The sequence below is a fragment of the Ailuropoda melanoleuca genome, chromosome 5 (genome assembly GCF_002007445.2).
Source record: "Ailuropoda melanoleuca isolate Jingjing chromosome 5, ASM200744v2, whole genome shotgun sequence".
Classification (NCBI taxonomy): Eukaryota; Metazoa; Chordata; class Mammalia; order Carnivora; family Ursidae; genus Ailuropoda; species Ailuropoda melanoleuca.
The window spans coordinates 75,722,238-75,737,748 of NC_048222.1; the positions used below are offsets into that span (position 1 = coordinate 75,722,238).

Below are 15,511 nucleotides of genomic sequence, written 5' to 3' on the forward strand. Positions count from 1 at the left end.
TTGGAGATATAATTAAGGTGGGGGCAGAGTTTTGCTGTAAGAATGTCCATTGCAGTGTCGTTTAGAATGGAGAAAAAGTAAAATAATCACAGTAAAGTAGAGGATTGGCGTATGACCTGACAATAGAACACTCACAGCTATTTAAAACAATACTGTAGAAAGACTAGGTAATGAGCAGAAAAGGTATTGGTAAGTGAAAAAAAGCAGGTTATAAAACAGTATTTTCACTTTCTATTTTTGTTAATTATATATATATATATATGAATGGTGGGGGGAAATGGATGATTTTAATTCTCTTTTCAATTTTAGAATTAAAATTTCTCATCTTTCTATAGTGATCATGTATTCCTTGTGTAATAAAAAGGTATTAAAAATAAAAATGCAGCAGAAGGGCATCTTGGCGGTTGTCTGGTTTCATACAGAGTTAGCTCTATTTGGCTTGTTAAGCGTTCTTCTTACCATGTGTTATCTCATGTGATCTGAAGAGAAGTCTTCAGAGGCAGGAAGCAGCCGCAGCCCTGAGAAGGTCTGTGCCTTCACCTGAGGCTATCACACAGTCCACAAAAGCACATTCAGATGGCTACTGTTCACCCTTGGGACACATGATCTCATGCACGCTCCACGTGCTATCCTGGGAAGGTGGGAGGCAGAGGTGTGCTGGGACACGTCTTCCTTCTAAGGGGGGAACCAAGTCCCAGAGAGCCTGCCTTTTCCTCACACCACCCCTCAGGTTAGTTGTAAGGCCAGGTTTTGGTCCAGATGTCTGGTGCTGGCCATAACCATGAGATTACGTTTTGCGTCTCTTCAGAATTGCAACATCTCAGTGTAGGTGTTCCAGGGGAGGGATCTGCTTATGTTTGGCCAAGGGCGTGCTTAATGCTGTCTCTGTGTAACACACCACACTGCATTCTGTGGTTCAGGATCTGACCAAACTTGCTTGGGTTCTCCACACCCATTTAGGGAAGGATTGGCTTCTGCTTGTCTTTGCTTTCTGTAAAATATTCACGTTCTGTCCACTGTCACCTCTAACCTTTGCTGCCTGCTGATGTCTGCAGCCCCCAAGTCCCTCTCGGTGAGTGTCCCTTGCACTCAGCTCCTGCCTTCTATGGCACTCTGAGCCCTCAGCCAGGACCTGAGAGGTCCGTCTGCTGCCCCTGCACCAAGACCTCCCCACCCCCACCCCCCCGCCCACCATGCTCCTGCTTCCACAGTCCCCTCGTGGCTGTGCTCTGCCTGTACTCAGGTTGGTTCTGACTCCTCCTTCTCTGAATCCTTATCTGTACCCTGCAACTTAGTTGTATATTTCTTGTTCTTTATGTCCATCTTTTCCCCCCACAAAAGACCATGGGCTCCTTGCCGGTAGACGCTATTAACGATGGCAATGACAACAGTTCTGATGGGTCACTGGGCCCTTCTGTGTACCAGGCCCACAGCTGAGTGATTTACATAATTTCTCATTCAGTATTTATTATCTCACTCGAGGGATGAAGAAGTCGAAGCTCTGAGAGGTTGAGTAACTTATCCAAGATCACCCAGCTAGAAAGCGATAGAACAGGAATTTTAAACGTATCTGTCTGGCTGTAAAGCCCATGCTTTTCCACACTGTGCATACTCTTTGTCACTGTTTGTTGTTTGATTCGAATTTCCTTGAGTGCCCTTCACAGTGGCGTCCCTGGGGTTTTCATTTGGTGGTAGAAAAGCTGCCTGTCAATAAGAGAGCAGATAATATTCTACCTAGCCCAGATGGTTGGTTGGGATAAGAACACTCCAAGCTCTCTGTGTGTTCTTCCCACCCCCACTTTCCTGCCTCTGCACACCCTTCACTGCCGCACAACCTCTCTCTTTCTCATTCCTTTCCCTGGGGACACCCGAGCAGCCCGAGGACTCTCCCTAGACGATCGGGGATCATCTGCAGGTCTAATATCTTTTGATAGAGTTGGTAAGAAAATGGAGCCATGGATCAGCCAAAGTAACCGAGGAGAGAATCCGGACTGAAGAATCCGGACGGAACCCCCCCATACCCCGTCTGGACCCTTTCTCCTCACAGCTCCCCTTACCTTTCCCCAGTCAGCCCCACCCCTCTCCCAGCATTCTAAAGTTTGGGGGCTGCATTCAAGTGAGAGATTTCTGAGTAGAGGTGTGTTGGAGGGACTTCTGAGGGTAGCTTGTCCTGGAAGAATGGGGGGAAAAGTGGCAGCCACCGCCACTGTCTCTGAGGACATTAGTGGAGCTTCCTGGGAGACCCTCTGCCCTTTCCCCTCCCACCAGCCCAGGCGAGCAGGGACCAAGCTTGCTTATTGTCACCTGACGCTGGGCAGCCACTGATCCCATTGGTGGAGCCAGATTCGGTCTGGCTCTCTCGTTCTTTCTCGCCTTCTCTGCCTCTCTCTCTCCTCCACGCTGCTTTGATTTCGCTCTTGCCTCTCCTTGCGCTCGGCTGGGAACATCGCCTCTCTGGGGGCAGCAGCGGTGCGCTGCAAAGCCAGGCAGGAGCTGCCTGCGGGGCATGGAAGAAGCCTCTTTGGCAGCCTCAAGAGGAGCGAGAGGAGCGAGAGGAGCCAGCGAGCGCCGCTGCCTGTGACCCAGGCGTCGTCGCCGCTGCCCCTCTCCCTGGGGAGAGCACATCCACACAGAGGTCTCTCCCTTCCCTCCCTTCCAGGTCTTCCTCTGCAGAGCCCAGTGGAGCCAGGTGAGTGCCCTTCCTCCCCAGAGCATCCTGCTGTCAATTCTGAGAGGGACTCAGGTGGTAAGGGGCTAGGAGCTGGGGGGACTAGGGGCCTGCCACTGCCCACGGTGCCCACCTGGCTTGCCAGGGCCGACGACCTTGTCCCCTGTCCCCCAGGGCCTTGACAAAGGGATGAACAGCTGGATCCAGTCCCCAGGGACACCACAGTTAGTCACCCCGTGACCATTCTGCTGCAGTCAGCGATGCCAACAGGGACAGCGGGGTGGGGGAAGACTTCCCCCTGGCTCGCGGGTGGCTTTCCTGAAGGGGCACGGGCAAGGGGTATCGGTGTGTACGGCACGTATGCATGCCTGCGAGGAAACTGGAGGTTTGCTTGCGTAGATCCCCTGTATGCACGCACTTATGCTCTTGTGTGGGTTTCCACTGCCGGGCGGCATGTTTAGGGACATATGTTTCTTGTACACGTGAGCTGCGTGGGGGGGGGATCGCTTATCTGAGTAGCCTCTGGGTTATGTGGGTGGGGGCAGTGTGAGGCAGTATCTTTATGGGGTGGACATATCACTTGTCATGTGTGTGGGAGTACATGTTGAGGGAGGGAGTGCATGTAACCGAAGGGTTTCTATGTGGGGAGGGGCAACTCCAGAGCAGAAAGGGGTAGGTAGGTGGGGAGTGTGGGCAGAAGCCACTGTCTGTGGGCAGACCCACGTAGGTGTGCAAACCTGTTGGCATGTGGAGGACCAGGGCTGGCAGAGTGTGGCTAGGACAAACCACATTTTCAAAGTCTGGCTCTTTGAGCCTGGAGAAGATTTGAGAGAGAATACCAGAATCTGGGCAGGGGTTGACGTGTGTGTGAGTGTACATGTGTGTGCAAGCCGGCGTATGGGTGGCATGCCTTCTGTGGAGGTAGCACACGTGCATGTTGGCGCCTGTGGCTTTCTTTTTTCCCCAAATATGGCTTGCGAGAAGGTGTGCATGCGTATGTGTGTGCGTGATCCTGTGGACTTCCACATGTGTGGGTCTGTGTGGAGGTGAGAGCTTGTAGAGGGAAAACTGTGGGACATTCTTGGAATGTGGAAGGTGCTAGAGGCACTGGAGTGCGAGGGTGAGTGCGTGGGACCAAGAATGTCTGAGGAGGTGTGTGCAGCCCTTGTGTGGCAGGTGTGGGTGGGCACATTCGGTGCATGTGTGCGTGTACGTGTGTGTGTGTGCATGTGCACTCATGTGCCTGCCTGTGTGTGGGTGTGTAAATGCTTGTCTTAGCAGTGTGGGTGTTTCTCAGGTGCTGTCTCAACCTGTCCCTTACACCCGGACCTTCCCCAGTCACCTGGACTTGGAGCACTGGGGCTCACACCCACCCGTGGTCCACCGTGGCTTTGCTGTTCTCACAAGTGTCACTCATGGCCACTCTCCCGAGCTAGCATGGGGGAGTAATCTCAGCTCTTCTAGAACTGCAGAAAGGAAAGGATGAGCCAGGTCCTGGAGTCCCCCCACCAACATGGCTGTCCCTGTCTGTGGGGGAGAGTCTGAGGAGAGGAGTACTGAGGCAGGAACAGGTGCCCACCTGTGGAGTAGGCATAGACCAAATCTGCTGTGGGTGGGAGGTGGTCACTCAGGCCCTCCCTGGGGTGGGAGTGTGTCTGTGTTGGTGTGTCATGTTGGTGCGTGTGTGTGCGTGTGTGTGTGTGTGTGTGTGTGTGTGTGTGTCTCCCTGGGGAGCTCCTCACCGGGAGCCCAGAGGATGGCAACTCCCCAAGTCTCCACATCTGTCCCCATGAATTATAAACTGGTTTATTATCATACAGTTTTTTCCCAGTCCTATTTTGCTTTATTTTGGAATGGACCTTGTAGCACCCCTATGCTTGTTTACCATGGGATTCCCTGCGCACAAGCCACTGACATTGGGCTGAACTTCACGACTGGCAGGCTCATACTTTAGTAGAAAGCCAAGGTGAAACACAGACTCAGGGGGCACCCTGGAACAGGTAAAGGTCATCACCCGTATCCCTCCCCCTGTGCCTGCCACATAGGGTAAAGGTCATCACCCGTATCCCTCCCCCTGTGCCTGCCACGTAGGCAGCCCACAGATGAATTTAGAGGTACCAGGCTCCACAACAGGCTTAACTGACAGGCAAGTGTGGGTTGGATCTTCTGGAAGCTATAAATAGAAGTACCTGCTTTCAAAGGCACAAGGTACCCTCACCCTTCGTGCCTGGGAAAAGAGAGGAGAAGAAGCAGAAGGGGGAGAAGAGGAAACAACATTCCAGAAAGCTGAGGTGTGCTGGGACGGGGCTTGAGAATGAACTGGGAAAGCACGAGCTCCACTGGGCACTAAGCAAATGCCCGGGAGCAAGTCCAACCCACGTTCATGTTCTTGACCCAGAGACAGTCCCGCCCCCCTCCCTCTCCCTCTCCCTTCCCACTCTGTTCCCCAGAGCTCTGAGCTGGAAGAGTCAGCTCTTCCTAGCTAAAGCACAGGTGAGTGCCGATGATGTGGTCCTTTCATACCTGGAACAGCAGCCCCGGGGGGAAGCGAAGGGATGAGAGAACAGGAAGGTGAGAGAATATGTAGCTACTTGAAAGGCAAGGATAGAAGGAAGAAAAAGAAATAGCAACAAAACCATGTGCACCTACGCATATACACGTGCCACACGTCACACGTACCCCGCACACACTCACACACATACACGCTCACAAGAGGGGACACAACGTTTGCTTAATGATAACGAGTTTGGGCTCTAGTCAGATGTGAGCTCAAATCACTTCCTCGCTGCATGACCTTTGGCACCCTAGTACCCCCCAGACCTCAGTGAACTCATCTGTGAAGTGGGGATAACAGTAGTACCTACCTATGGTGAGGCCTGCATGAGGTGAGGCCTGGGCAATTATCATCACATACTGGCCTGGGTAGTTGTCAGGGGTAAAACAAACTATTCAAATGAGTCAAGCCACAGAGGATCAGCTGAAAGGAAAGAGTGATGGCTGAAAAGTTAGGGGTGGAAGAAGAGCTGTGGCCCATGCTGCCCCCTCCTGCCACCGGTGTATCCACGTGCATCTCCGTGGTGCTTGGACTCCCAGCCTTGCATCTCAGCGACCCTCCCTGAGTCACCCCGGGGGAGGAGGGAGGCCTGAGCCTGAGCGACCTGGCACCCTTGGCCTCTTGGCAGCCGGGGCCCTCTGCCTGCCTCAACCCTCACACCGGTCTCCTCAGTGGGTGCTTCCTGTCTCTCCTACACGCCTCGTACAGTTATATCCACCCCCACCCCTTTCTCTTTTCACGCCTGCTGGCTGAGGGCCCCCCTCCTCGTCTCCATCTGCTGCGAATCTGTCCTGCCCGGGGTTTGCAGCATTCCCACTGCCTCTGCCACCTGTCAGGTGCCGCCTGCTCTGCAGACCCCTCTGAGGAGAGCCAAGACCCTGCAGGGGGGACACCCCATCCCACCTTTGGTCTTACCCCTCCATCTTCCCATGCACTCTGCCCATCTGATTTGATGAGGCAGGTGCAATCAGTGGATCCCCAAGGTTCCAATTTGCGAGGGAGGTTGGGAGCAAGACATTCCAGAAATCTCTGGTGGGGAGGAAGAGGCTAAATCTTCCTCTCCCCTCAGTCCCCACAGGAGCCAAGCCAGAAGGGAGCATGGAGCTGCTGTCCACGCCCCACAGCATCGAAGTCAACAACATCACCTGTGACTCCTTCCGCATCTCCTGGGCCATGGAGAACAGTGACCTGGAGAGGGTCACCCATTACTTCATCGATCTTAACAAGAAAGAGAACAAGAACTCCAACAAGTTCAAGCACCGAGTGAGTGGAGGGTGCCCAGCGGGCCTCTTGCTCAGACCCCTCCTTGAAGGAGGCAGGGTAGTGGCGCAGTGGTGGCGATCGTCGGGAGTCAGACAGGCCTGGTTCAAACCCAGGCTCTTCTCACTGTGTAATCTCAGGAAAGTTATTTAGCCTCACTGAGTCCGAGTTCCTTCAATGGTAAAAAGGGAATAATAATGCCAGCCCCCGCAGGCTTGTGAGAAGCTTCAGTGAGGTAATGTTTGCGTGCTGTCTGGCTTGGGGCCCAGCCACCGTGAACACCATTATCGGCGTCATGACTGGGGCTTCAGAGGGGGTGGGAGAACCTGAGGGGGGTCACAGACATCACACCTGGGGCTGGCGTCTCAGGGTATGACAAAGCCCCCGACTCACGAAGCAGCTCTGTTGCTGACCGCGTGGGCAACATGGGCCATGGGAGGCCTAGGGCCCTTTGCTTGGTCCTCATTGACCCCTCTTAGGCTGTTGTGATCCTCTCTGCCCCTGGCCCTCTGGCCTAATGGTGGCTGGATTTAGGAAAGCAACATGGGAGAGTCCTCTGCTGGCTGGGGTGTCCTTTCCCTGGGTTAAAGCCGGTGTGGGGGTGGGTGGGAAGAAGGCTCCCAGCTCCTCAAGCTGGCAGAGAGGAAGGGGGAAGAGTGAGGTGGGAAGGAGCTGGTTCCCACGACGACTGCATCCTGTGGGTTACTCACCCTCTCTCTCTGGAACTGGCTCTCCCGATCTGGGTGTCTTTTGGCAGGCCAGTTGCCACGGTGACGTGAATGTTCAACACCACCCCCTTAACCCTCCCCCCCAAAGAATAAGGCATATTTTCCCTTTTCCTCCCTGGCTCTCAGCATTTGCCGTTGCCGTGGAGACGGCACTGCAGTGTGCAGAGCTCTCGAAGTCTCCCTCGAAAACGGAGGTCTCGCTGCCCTCAACTTTTCAGCCTCCACCCCCGTGGCCTTTCTCCTTAGTTCCCAAGAGAACGGGCATCAGGGGGCGTTACAGAGGGCCGGACGCTGGGGGGTATCTGTATGGCCTTCCCAATGGCCACCGCTTGCTTCCGCAGGAAAATGGTGGCCAGGGCACCGAGCCACTGAATCTTTGAGTTTTTGGCCCTCCTCAGGCAGCCTAGGGACCATCTGGGGAGCGTGAGGTCTGGCGGAATGCCAAGATTGGGCATGACCCCCGGTTTGACTCTTGGCTCTCTGCATCCCGTTTCTCAGGATGTCCCCACCAAGCTTGTGGCCAAGGCCGTGCCACTGCCCATGACGGTGAGAGGCCACTGGTTCCTGAGCCCCCGCACGGAGTACAGTGTGGCTGTGCAGACGGCCGTGAAGCAGAGTGACGGGGAGTACCTGGTGTCTGGCTGGAGCGAGACGGTCGAGTTCTGCACGGGCGGTGAGGCCCTGCTGTCCTGCTGCTTTGACACATCTGGCTTAGCTAGGGTCGGGAGGGGGCTTTGTCTTAAGCCAGCTGCGGAACTCAGGCACCAGGCTACAGCTGTCAGGGAGGCGCCCCTGCCCCCGGCAAGCCTGCAGTCTGACACAGGAGGCAGACGTCAGCCCCGCTAGTCCTGTTGGCAGCACCACTTCCAAACAGTGATGCGCTTACTTTTCTGGCTTGGGGCAAGCGCACTGTTTTGTCATGTAAAATATACATGACACAAAATTTCCCATCGTCACCAGTTAAGTGTACGGGTCACTAGTATTAAGTACATTCGCAGTGGTTGTGCAACCAATCTCCAGAACTTTTTTATCTTCCCAAACTGAAACTCCATACCCACTACATGACAGCTCCCCTTCCCTCCTCACTTCAGCCCCGGGCAAACACCACTTCACTCTCTGTCTCTGTAACTTTGGTATCTCCTGTGAGGGGAATCCCGCGGCACGGTCCTTCTGTGACTGGAGCATGAGCTCCGTTATTTCACTCAGCATCATGTCCTCAAGGTTCATCTGTGTGGGGCATGTGTCAGAACGTCCTCCCTTTTTAAGGCTCAATAAGATCCCACTGTATGTTGTAGACCGCACTTTGTTTATCCATCGTCGGTCAATGGATAGTCGGTCAGTAATAATAATAATAATAATAATCCCACTTGCTCCTCTTGAGCCTCCAAGTAGCCTGGGACATGACCCCTATTCAGGGGTCCCGCAAACCCTCTTAGCAGAGTTTAGTCGGCAAATTCCAGCACGAACAAGCACCAGGCTTATGTGTACCTGGTCATGGACGACCTAGGATCTGCCCCACAAATAGTCCACTCTTTTGGTGCCCACGGTGAGAACTGCTCCAGATCTCTCTCTGTTACGAGGAAGGCACAGGGAACGTTCTTAGCCCCCGGCCTCTGAGGCTGCCGGCTCCATCCCCTGCCAAGGCCATGCCCTAAGTCTCCTTGAGTTGCCATTCTTTTTCGAGCGGTGCTTTGTCTTAGCTCAGCTGCAGAGCCCCACTCTGGAGGTGCTCCCACTCCTTGTGGGGAAAGCCTCTTGGTTTGCCCCAGAACTCCACCCATAGTGGGAGTTTAATTCAAACTGGGGAGCTGGGGATGGCTGCAGTCCAGTCCCCACTACTCTTGCCAAACCCAGCACCCTGGCCAGGACTGCATCAGCAAGGAGGAAAGGGCACCTTTTTCTAATTTGTACAAAGGCCCTGTCTTGGCTGGCAGCAGCCCTGCCTGGGCCCCAGGACCCCAGACTCTGGCCCTAGCCCTGGGAGGTGTCCGGTCTCACCATCCCGTCTCCGGCCCTCCCTGCTTCTCCCGGGGTGCCGAAGCGGTTACTGTCTCGGACCTCACTCTGGCTACCCAGTCACGTCATGCTCCGCAGGCTCCTCACGAGCCCCCACCTATAATGACAACTGGCTTCTGTGTGGGGGCTACGGACAGCCTCCTACCTGCTGGATTTGGGACGCTCGCCCTAGGGGACCTCAAATTCTCCCCTCTCAATCCTTCTTTTGCTTGCTGGTCTTCTTCACATGAGGATGGCCAGGGATCACAGCTCCCGGGGCCCCTGGCATGATTGTCTAACTGGGCAGCGCCTGCCCCTTTCTGACTCAGAGAGCCCGAGCCTCTGGCGGTGAGAGTGCAGAGGTGATGAGGACAAACAGCACCTGGCTGTCCATGTTCCCAGCTGGGCTACCTGGCTTGCTCCCGTGTGGCCCAAGCTGCTGTGACTTCTGGTGTCGCCTCTCGCTCTGAGGACGGAGGCGGGCTGACGTACTCCGTGTGCAGTGGGTGAGTGTGGGGGGATGAGGCTGTGATGCCCGGCCTGGCCCTGGGCTTACCGGCCTGGACTCTTGCAGATTATGCCAAGGAGCACCTGGCCCAGCTTCAGGAGAAGGCCGAGCAGATCGCAGGCCGCATGCTCCGCTTCTCTGTCTTCTACCGCAACCACCACAAGGAGTACTTCCAGCACGCCAGGTACAGCATGGCCCCCGCACCGCCTGGGTCTCATGTCCTTCCCCGGCTCTGCTTTGCCTGGACGGCCCTGGCCGTCTGACGTCCCGCCCACCTTGTCCACTGCCAGACCCCCTTACGGAGTCCCTATGGCCTCTATCACAGGCTGGCTCTGGGGGGACAGCTGGCTGCTTGGGATTGGGCTCCAGCGAAGCAGAGGGCTCTTGGGATGGGGCTGCCTTGGGGAACCATGCTGACTGGCCTGGGTGAACAAGATCTTGGGTTTGCTCCTCCTTTGGGACAGTTCTTTTCACTGTAATGCCAAGGGCCAGCTGTCTCTCCAGTTCAGGCCCTGGGCCCCAGGGGGAGGTGGTGAGGGGAGCACAGGGTGAGAGGATTCTGTACAGGGAGGGTCACAGTTTTCAAACGGTGTGCTGCAGAGACTGGAGGTTCCAGGGAGGTGTCTCAGGGCATTTTGGGGGGATATTGAGGGCTTGTCAAGGAAATTAGGGTGAGGCTTTGCGGACCCCACACCTATCATTCAACTGGAGCAGCTTCAATTTCATTGCCTATCGACTGCCTGTGTATAATATCCTTTGGGGAAGAAAGAGAGGGGCTCTGTAATCCCAAAATACTTCATCTAGCCGATGATCTGCTCCAACCCGCCCAGCCTACAGATGGGCAGCCTGAGGCACAGAGAGCCAGTAAGTCACCAGTCACCCGGGACATGCAGGATGTGGCAAGGCTGAAGCTGGGGCTGGGGCTGCCCATCCTCCCCCGGGCCTGCTGACACCGCCCCAAGTCCATACCCTTCTAAGGCTGGGCTGGGGCAACCTGCTAGTCTTACTGTCTTTGTCACTGCATCCAGCTGGGGTTGGATCCTCCCACCCTGCCGCCGGGGGCAGGGAACTAGTGGGGTCTTCGGTTTTTGTACTAAAGAGAGGCAGCCAGGTGAGTGGTGAGCACCCTGGCCCAGTTCCAGCTCCTCTAACAGCAAGCAAGCAAGAGACAAAAGCACCCATATGTGCCAGGATATAAAGATGAATAAAGGGGGGAGTCCCCCCTCTTGAGAACTTCAGAGTCTATCAGCCAGACAGTACAGACAGATGGAATGTAAGAAGCACATGTGATTGTTGGGTAAAATTCAGTGTCTGCACACAGTAGGCAGTCAAAGTTTTGTTGAATACAAGTGCCTGATGTTCCTGGAAGATTTTGGAGAGGAGGGGACACCTGTGCTGGGCCTGGAAGGATGATTAGGAGTTTGCCAGGCCAGGGGGAGAGAGGTGGGAAAGGCAGTCCGGGCAGAGAGAAGAGCACTGGAAAGGCACAGAGGCAAGAAAGTTGGGGTTCACGTGTGGCTGGAGGATGTTACTTGTGGGTGTGGGGATGGGGGGAGGTGGGGTCAGAAAGACCAGATCTTGATGGCCTTGCTTTTCATGAAAGCTCCATCAAAGCGTTTTAAGAAGGGGAGTGGTCGGTTCAGACCTCTCCTCTGTGAAGGAGTGGGTTGCATCATCCCATCTCCAGGGCTCTCCCTGCTCTCACATTCTGGAATGTTCTATTTGAGACTCATGGAGGCGGCAGCTGGTGGGAGAGCTGGGAGCTGCGCTGGCTCCTTTCTCAACCTCACACAGCAGCCAAGCCTCAGCCCAGCTAACCAGCGGCATTTTCTCTTCCCTTTGGCATTTTTCCCCTGGGGTGGGTAGGACCCACTGCGGGAACATGCTGCAGCCCTACCTGAAGGACAACAGCGGCAGCCATGGCTCCCCGACCAGCGGCATGCTCCATGGAGTCTTCTTCAGCTGCAACACGGAGTTCAACACAGGCCAGCCTCCTCAGGACTCCCCCTATGGCCGCTGGCGCTTCCAGATCCCTGCCCAGCGCCTTTTCAACCCCAGCACCAACCTCTACTTTGCGGACTTCTACTGTATGTACACAGCTTACCACTATGCCATCCTGGTGCTGGCCCCCAAGGGCTCCCTGGGAGACCGCTTCTGCCGTGACCGCCTGCCCCTCCTGGACATTGCGTGCAACAAGTTCCTGACCTGCAGTGTGGAGGACGGGGAGCTGATCTTCCGCCATGCCCAGGACCTCATCCTGGAGATCATCTACACCGAGCCCGTTGACCTGTCCCTGGGCACCCTGGGGGAGATCAGCGGGCACCAGCTCATGAGCCTGTCCACTGCTGACGCCAAGAAAGACCCCAGCTGCAAGACCTGTAACATCAGTGTGGGCCGCTAGGGACTCCTGGGGGGCCGAGGGGCTAGGGAGAGGTGACAGGCGGGGTGGCGATGGGCGGCATAGGTTCAGGGAGCTGGCTTTCTCTCCCCTGCCCCCCCCTGCTCCCTCCACCCACGGCCTCCCCCTTTCCCACCCCTTGGCCATAGGGGCAGCAGAGGGTGTCCCCTTGGTAGGCGTGGCCTATTCACGCTGGTGGACTTGGTAAGCTTCTTAGCCTCCGTAGGTTGGTGGAAGGAGGGTAGATTTCTGGAGATTTCCCCAATCCTGTCTTCCCTGTCCTGCTGTTTCTTGTTTCATCCTGGCCTCCTCTTCATGGAAACTTACAGCCTGGGGACCATCGCTGAGCCGCCTCCAGAGCCCAAGTGTTGCTTGCCCGCCCCCAGAGGCGCTGCGGAGAGCTGAGGGGTGCTGCTCTTTAGCCCCGCCCACCCCACTCAGGGCCAACCACAGAATACCCCTCCCCTCTGTGCCGGCCCCCCCGGGGCGGGGGGCTTCCCACTCCAGGCCTAGCCCTTTCCCTCTATACATAGTCTCCTGCACCGCTCTGACCCCCAGCTGCTCCTTGACCCCCAGCACCCTCTTCCTGCATGGGGAGTGCTGTCCCTCCCCTTCTCCACCTGCCCTCTAGAAAGGGGACCTCTTTTTCCTCTTGGCTTTGGGGGCTCTGGGCTGTTGGGACTTTTCCTTTCTCGTCTGGAGATGATGTATACCCCAGCGTCCCTTCTCCCTTGCTCAGAGCACTGAGGTCTGCAGTGGCAGCCACTGGGGTCGAGGAGGGGGACAGAGACCCCTGAGACCCAGAGGTCCACCTTCTCAACCGGAAGTGGGCCACCTCCTGCTCCGAGGGGACCCAGTGTGGAACTAAAATCGAGGGCTCTCCAAAGAGCCCTGGCACCCTGCCTGACTGTGCGCTTTGCTCGCTCTCTCTGCCATGGCACCGTGACTGCACTGTGCCTGCGTGTGATCTGGACTGTGGCTTCCCTGCCACCGCACCTCACGCCCTGCCCACTGGCACTGTCTGCTCCCCACTGCGAGCCTGTTGGCGGAGAGCCCCTTTCCTGGGGAGTTCTTGGAGAAGTCTTCCTGGGCCTCCCAGCGTTTTCGCCTGTTTCCTACTTTGGTACGGGTCATGAGGGTGGTGAGGGTGGACTCCTGGGATAAGCAAACCAGGTCGGTGGGTGGGTGGAGGTGTGGATGGAGGCAGCTGGCTGTTCCGGGGGGGTTGGTGGAGGTGATGTCAGGCAGAGGACAGCAGCCCCCACAGTGACAGCCAGATTTCCGTAGTGAAGTACAGAAGGGGCCAGAAGGCCAACAAGGCCATATCTCAGTAAGGGCGCAGGTGGGACAGCTGGTCGCCTCTTGTGTAGCCACAGGGAGCGGTGTGGTCAGATGTCTCTGTGGCACAGAGCAGGTCTGGGGTCCCTGGGAGATGCATGGAGGGGAGGACATGGGCCCCTAGGCCTTTTCCACCTCTGCTGACTGCGTTGCTGTGGGGGGTGGCCCACTGCTCTCCCCTGGCCCTGTGTCTGCCCTGAGCTGGGGGCACACCCGCCTGTGTTGTGCTTGCAACGTGCATCAATAAACCACCATGGCCTGAGAGCCCTGACTCTCTTTGAGCTCTAGGTCGGTCGGGGTAGGCAAGTTGTACAATCACAGAGGAACTCAATGGGGATGTCCCCCAGGAGCAGACATCTGGAACTGTCTCCAAGGGCCTTCCAAATCTGGCTGTGGGAGGGAGGGCTCAGAAAGCAGAACCGTATCTCTAGCTTGGAAGGGACTTTGGAGGTCTCTTGGTATTACCCTGCACTTTGCAGAAGGGGAAACTGAGGCCTCTGAGAAGGGAAACTGTGGCAATCAGGAGACCTAACCAAGGTCCCCTGTTTGGAGCCCTTCCCAATGCAGCAGCCTGCCACTGCGTCAGACCCAGATGCTGCTGAATTTCCTCCCCCAGAGCCCAACTGTCCCCTCCCCAGCTGGGCTTCTCATTTGCAGATCTGAGTCACCTCTGCGTCTATTATTATGGACTTATTAAAAGGATCCTCTGCTGGAGTAGAAAAGCTCCAGAAAAATTAGAGTCACCTCACTGACATTGCCTGGCTCAGGATCAAATGAACATGTGTCATCCAGAGCTTGGGGCACAGCCTCCTTGGGCTAGGGGAAAGCTGAAGGGCAAATGACCGCTTCCTGAGGGCCTACTATGGGCCAGGCATTTGACCAGGTGCTTTCACACACATCAGCTCATGTAGGCTTCACAATGGCCCTGTGCTGTAGTATTCCCATTTAACAGATGAAGAAACTGAGGCACAAAAAAGTTAAAAGGCTTGCCCATTTCTTACAGCTGGTAGGCAACAGTGCCTGGATTTGATTCAAAAGCTGGAATCTTGGGGCGCCTGGGTGGCACAGTGGTTAAGCGTCTGCCTTCGGCTCAGGGCGTGATCCCGGCGTTATGGGATCGAGCCCCACATCAGGCTCCTCTGCTATGAGCCTGCTTCTTCCTCTCCCACTCCCCCTGCTTGTGTTCCCTCTCTCGCTGGCTGTCTCTATCTCTGTCGAATAAAAAAATCTTTAAAAAAAAAAAAAAGCTGGAATCTTCCCATTCCACTGCCCTGTCTCCCCGAGCGTATGCCAGGCCACCTGAGCAGTAAGACATTGGCAGGCGGATCTCAACACGCAGCCCTCTCTCTCAAAGGTCTCCCCTCATCTCTTCTGGCTGACCAAGGCTGCGCCTTGATCCTGAATAACACCAGGGGGGGCTGTGGAGTCATAAATGCCAAGGAGCTTTCTTTTAAAGAATAGTGGGCAACACTGGGTGTCCAGAATTCCCCAGATGGGGAATGACCTCTAGGGCCCATCCTTTCACCTCTGGTCAGGACACCCCCACCCCACCCCACCCCAGAGGGGCTTTCAGAATCCTTCAGAGGTGCAGGCTTTAGTCTTCCTTTTGTGAACCCTCTGGGTTTCTTGGGGAAAGATTGGCTCCCAGTGTCCTCTTTGTGGGGGATGTCGGCAGCGAACTGATGTGGGGGTGGGGGTGGGGCCGCATACAGGTTTCTCCAGAGAGCCTGCTTCTCCTTGCTCTCTCCAGATGGCCGCTCTGCTCTCCGGTTGCTGGAGGCGTTTGTCAGAGCTGGGTCAGGGCACCGGCTGGAATCTGCCCTGAGGTCCCTTCTGGCCTGTGTCCCTCTAATCTGACCTGGTGGAGGGAGAGAGGTCTACGTGCGAGTGAGCTCGTGCGCACGTGCGCACGTGCGCACGAGCACAAGCACACACACACAAACACACATACACCACCTCCCTAGACTGGATTTAGAAGACACACTTGGCTGCCACAGCCACGAGAGCCACAAGGTGAGAGACAACCCTGGGTTGAAGCTGCCACTGTCCAGCCAAGGGGCCC

At 55.9% G+C, this 15,511-nt stretch overlaps 1 protein-coding gene across 3 annotated transcripts; it reads left to right on the plus strand.

The window, feature by feature from the left end:
* Positions 1-1,013: 1,013 nt before the first annotated feature.
* PHYHIP (phytanoyl-CoA 2-hydroxylase interacting protein) lies at positions 1,014-14,573 on the plus strand. Of its 3 annotated transcripts, none has more exons than XM_019794724.2 (6): positions 1,014-1,072; positions 2,660-2,689; positions 6,292-6,485; positions 7,709-7,883; positions 9,780-9,897; positions 11,580-14,573. In XM_019794724.2, the coding sequence occupies exons 3-6, from the start codon at positions 6,321-6,323 to the stop codon at positions 12,112-12,114; spliced, it is 993 nt and encodes a 330-aa protein (XP_019650283.1). In that variant the 5' UTR covers positions 1,014-1,072; positions 2,660-2,689; positions 6,292-6,320; the 3' UTR covers positions 12,115-14,573. The 3 variants fall into 3 exon arrangements, with proteins under 3 accessions (XP_019650283.1, XP_002914823.1, XP_019650282.1); XM_002914777.4 differs by lacking the exon at positions 1,014-1,072 and adding an exon at positions 1,867-1,939; XM_019794723.2 differs by lacking the exon at positions 1,014-1,072 and adding an exon at positions 1,871-1,915.
* Positions 14,574-15,511: the final 938 nt, after the last annotated feature.

Excerpts from the sequence above, each read along its gene's own strand:
- PHYHIP (XM_019794724.2), top strand. The coding sequence starts at position 6,321 with ATGGAGCTGCTGTCCACGCCCCACAGCATCGAAGTCAACAACATCACC. Across the intron at positions 6,486-7,708 it reads CCAACAAGTTCAAGCACCGA|GATGTCCCCACCAAGCTTGT; the intron begins GTGAGTGGAGGG and ends CCCGTTTCTCAG. Across the intron at positions 9,898-11,579 it reads GAGTACTTCCAGCACGCCAG|GACCCACTGCGGGAACATGC; the intron begins GTACAGCATGGC and ends TGGGGTGGGTAG.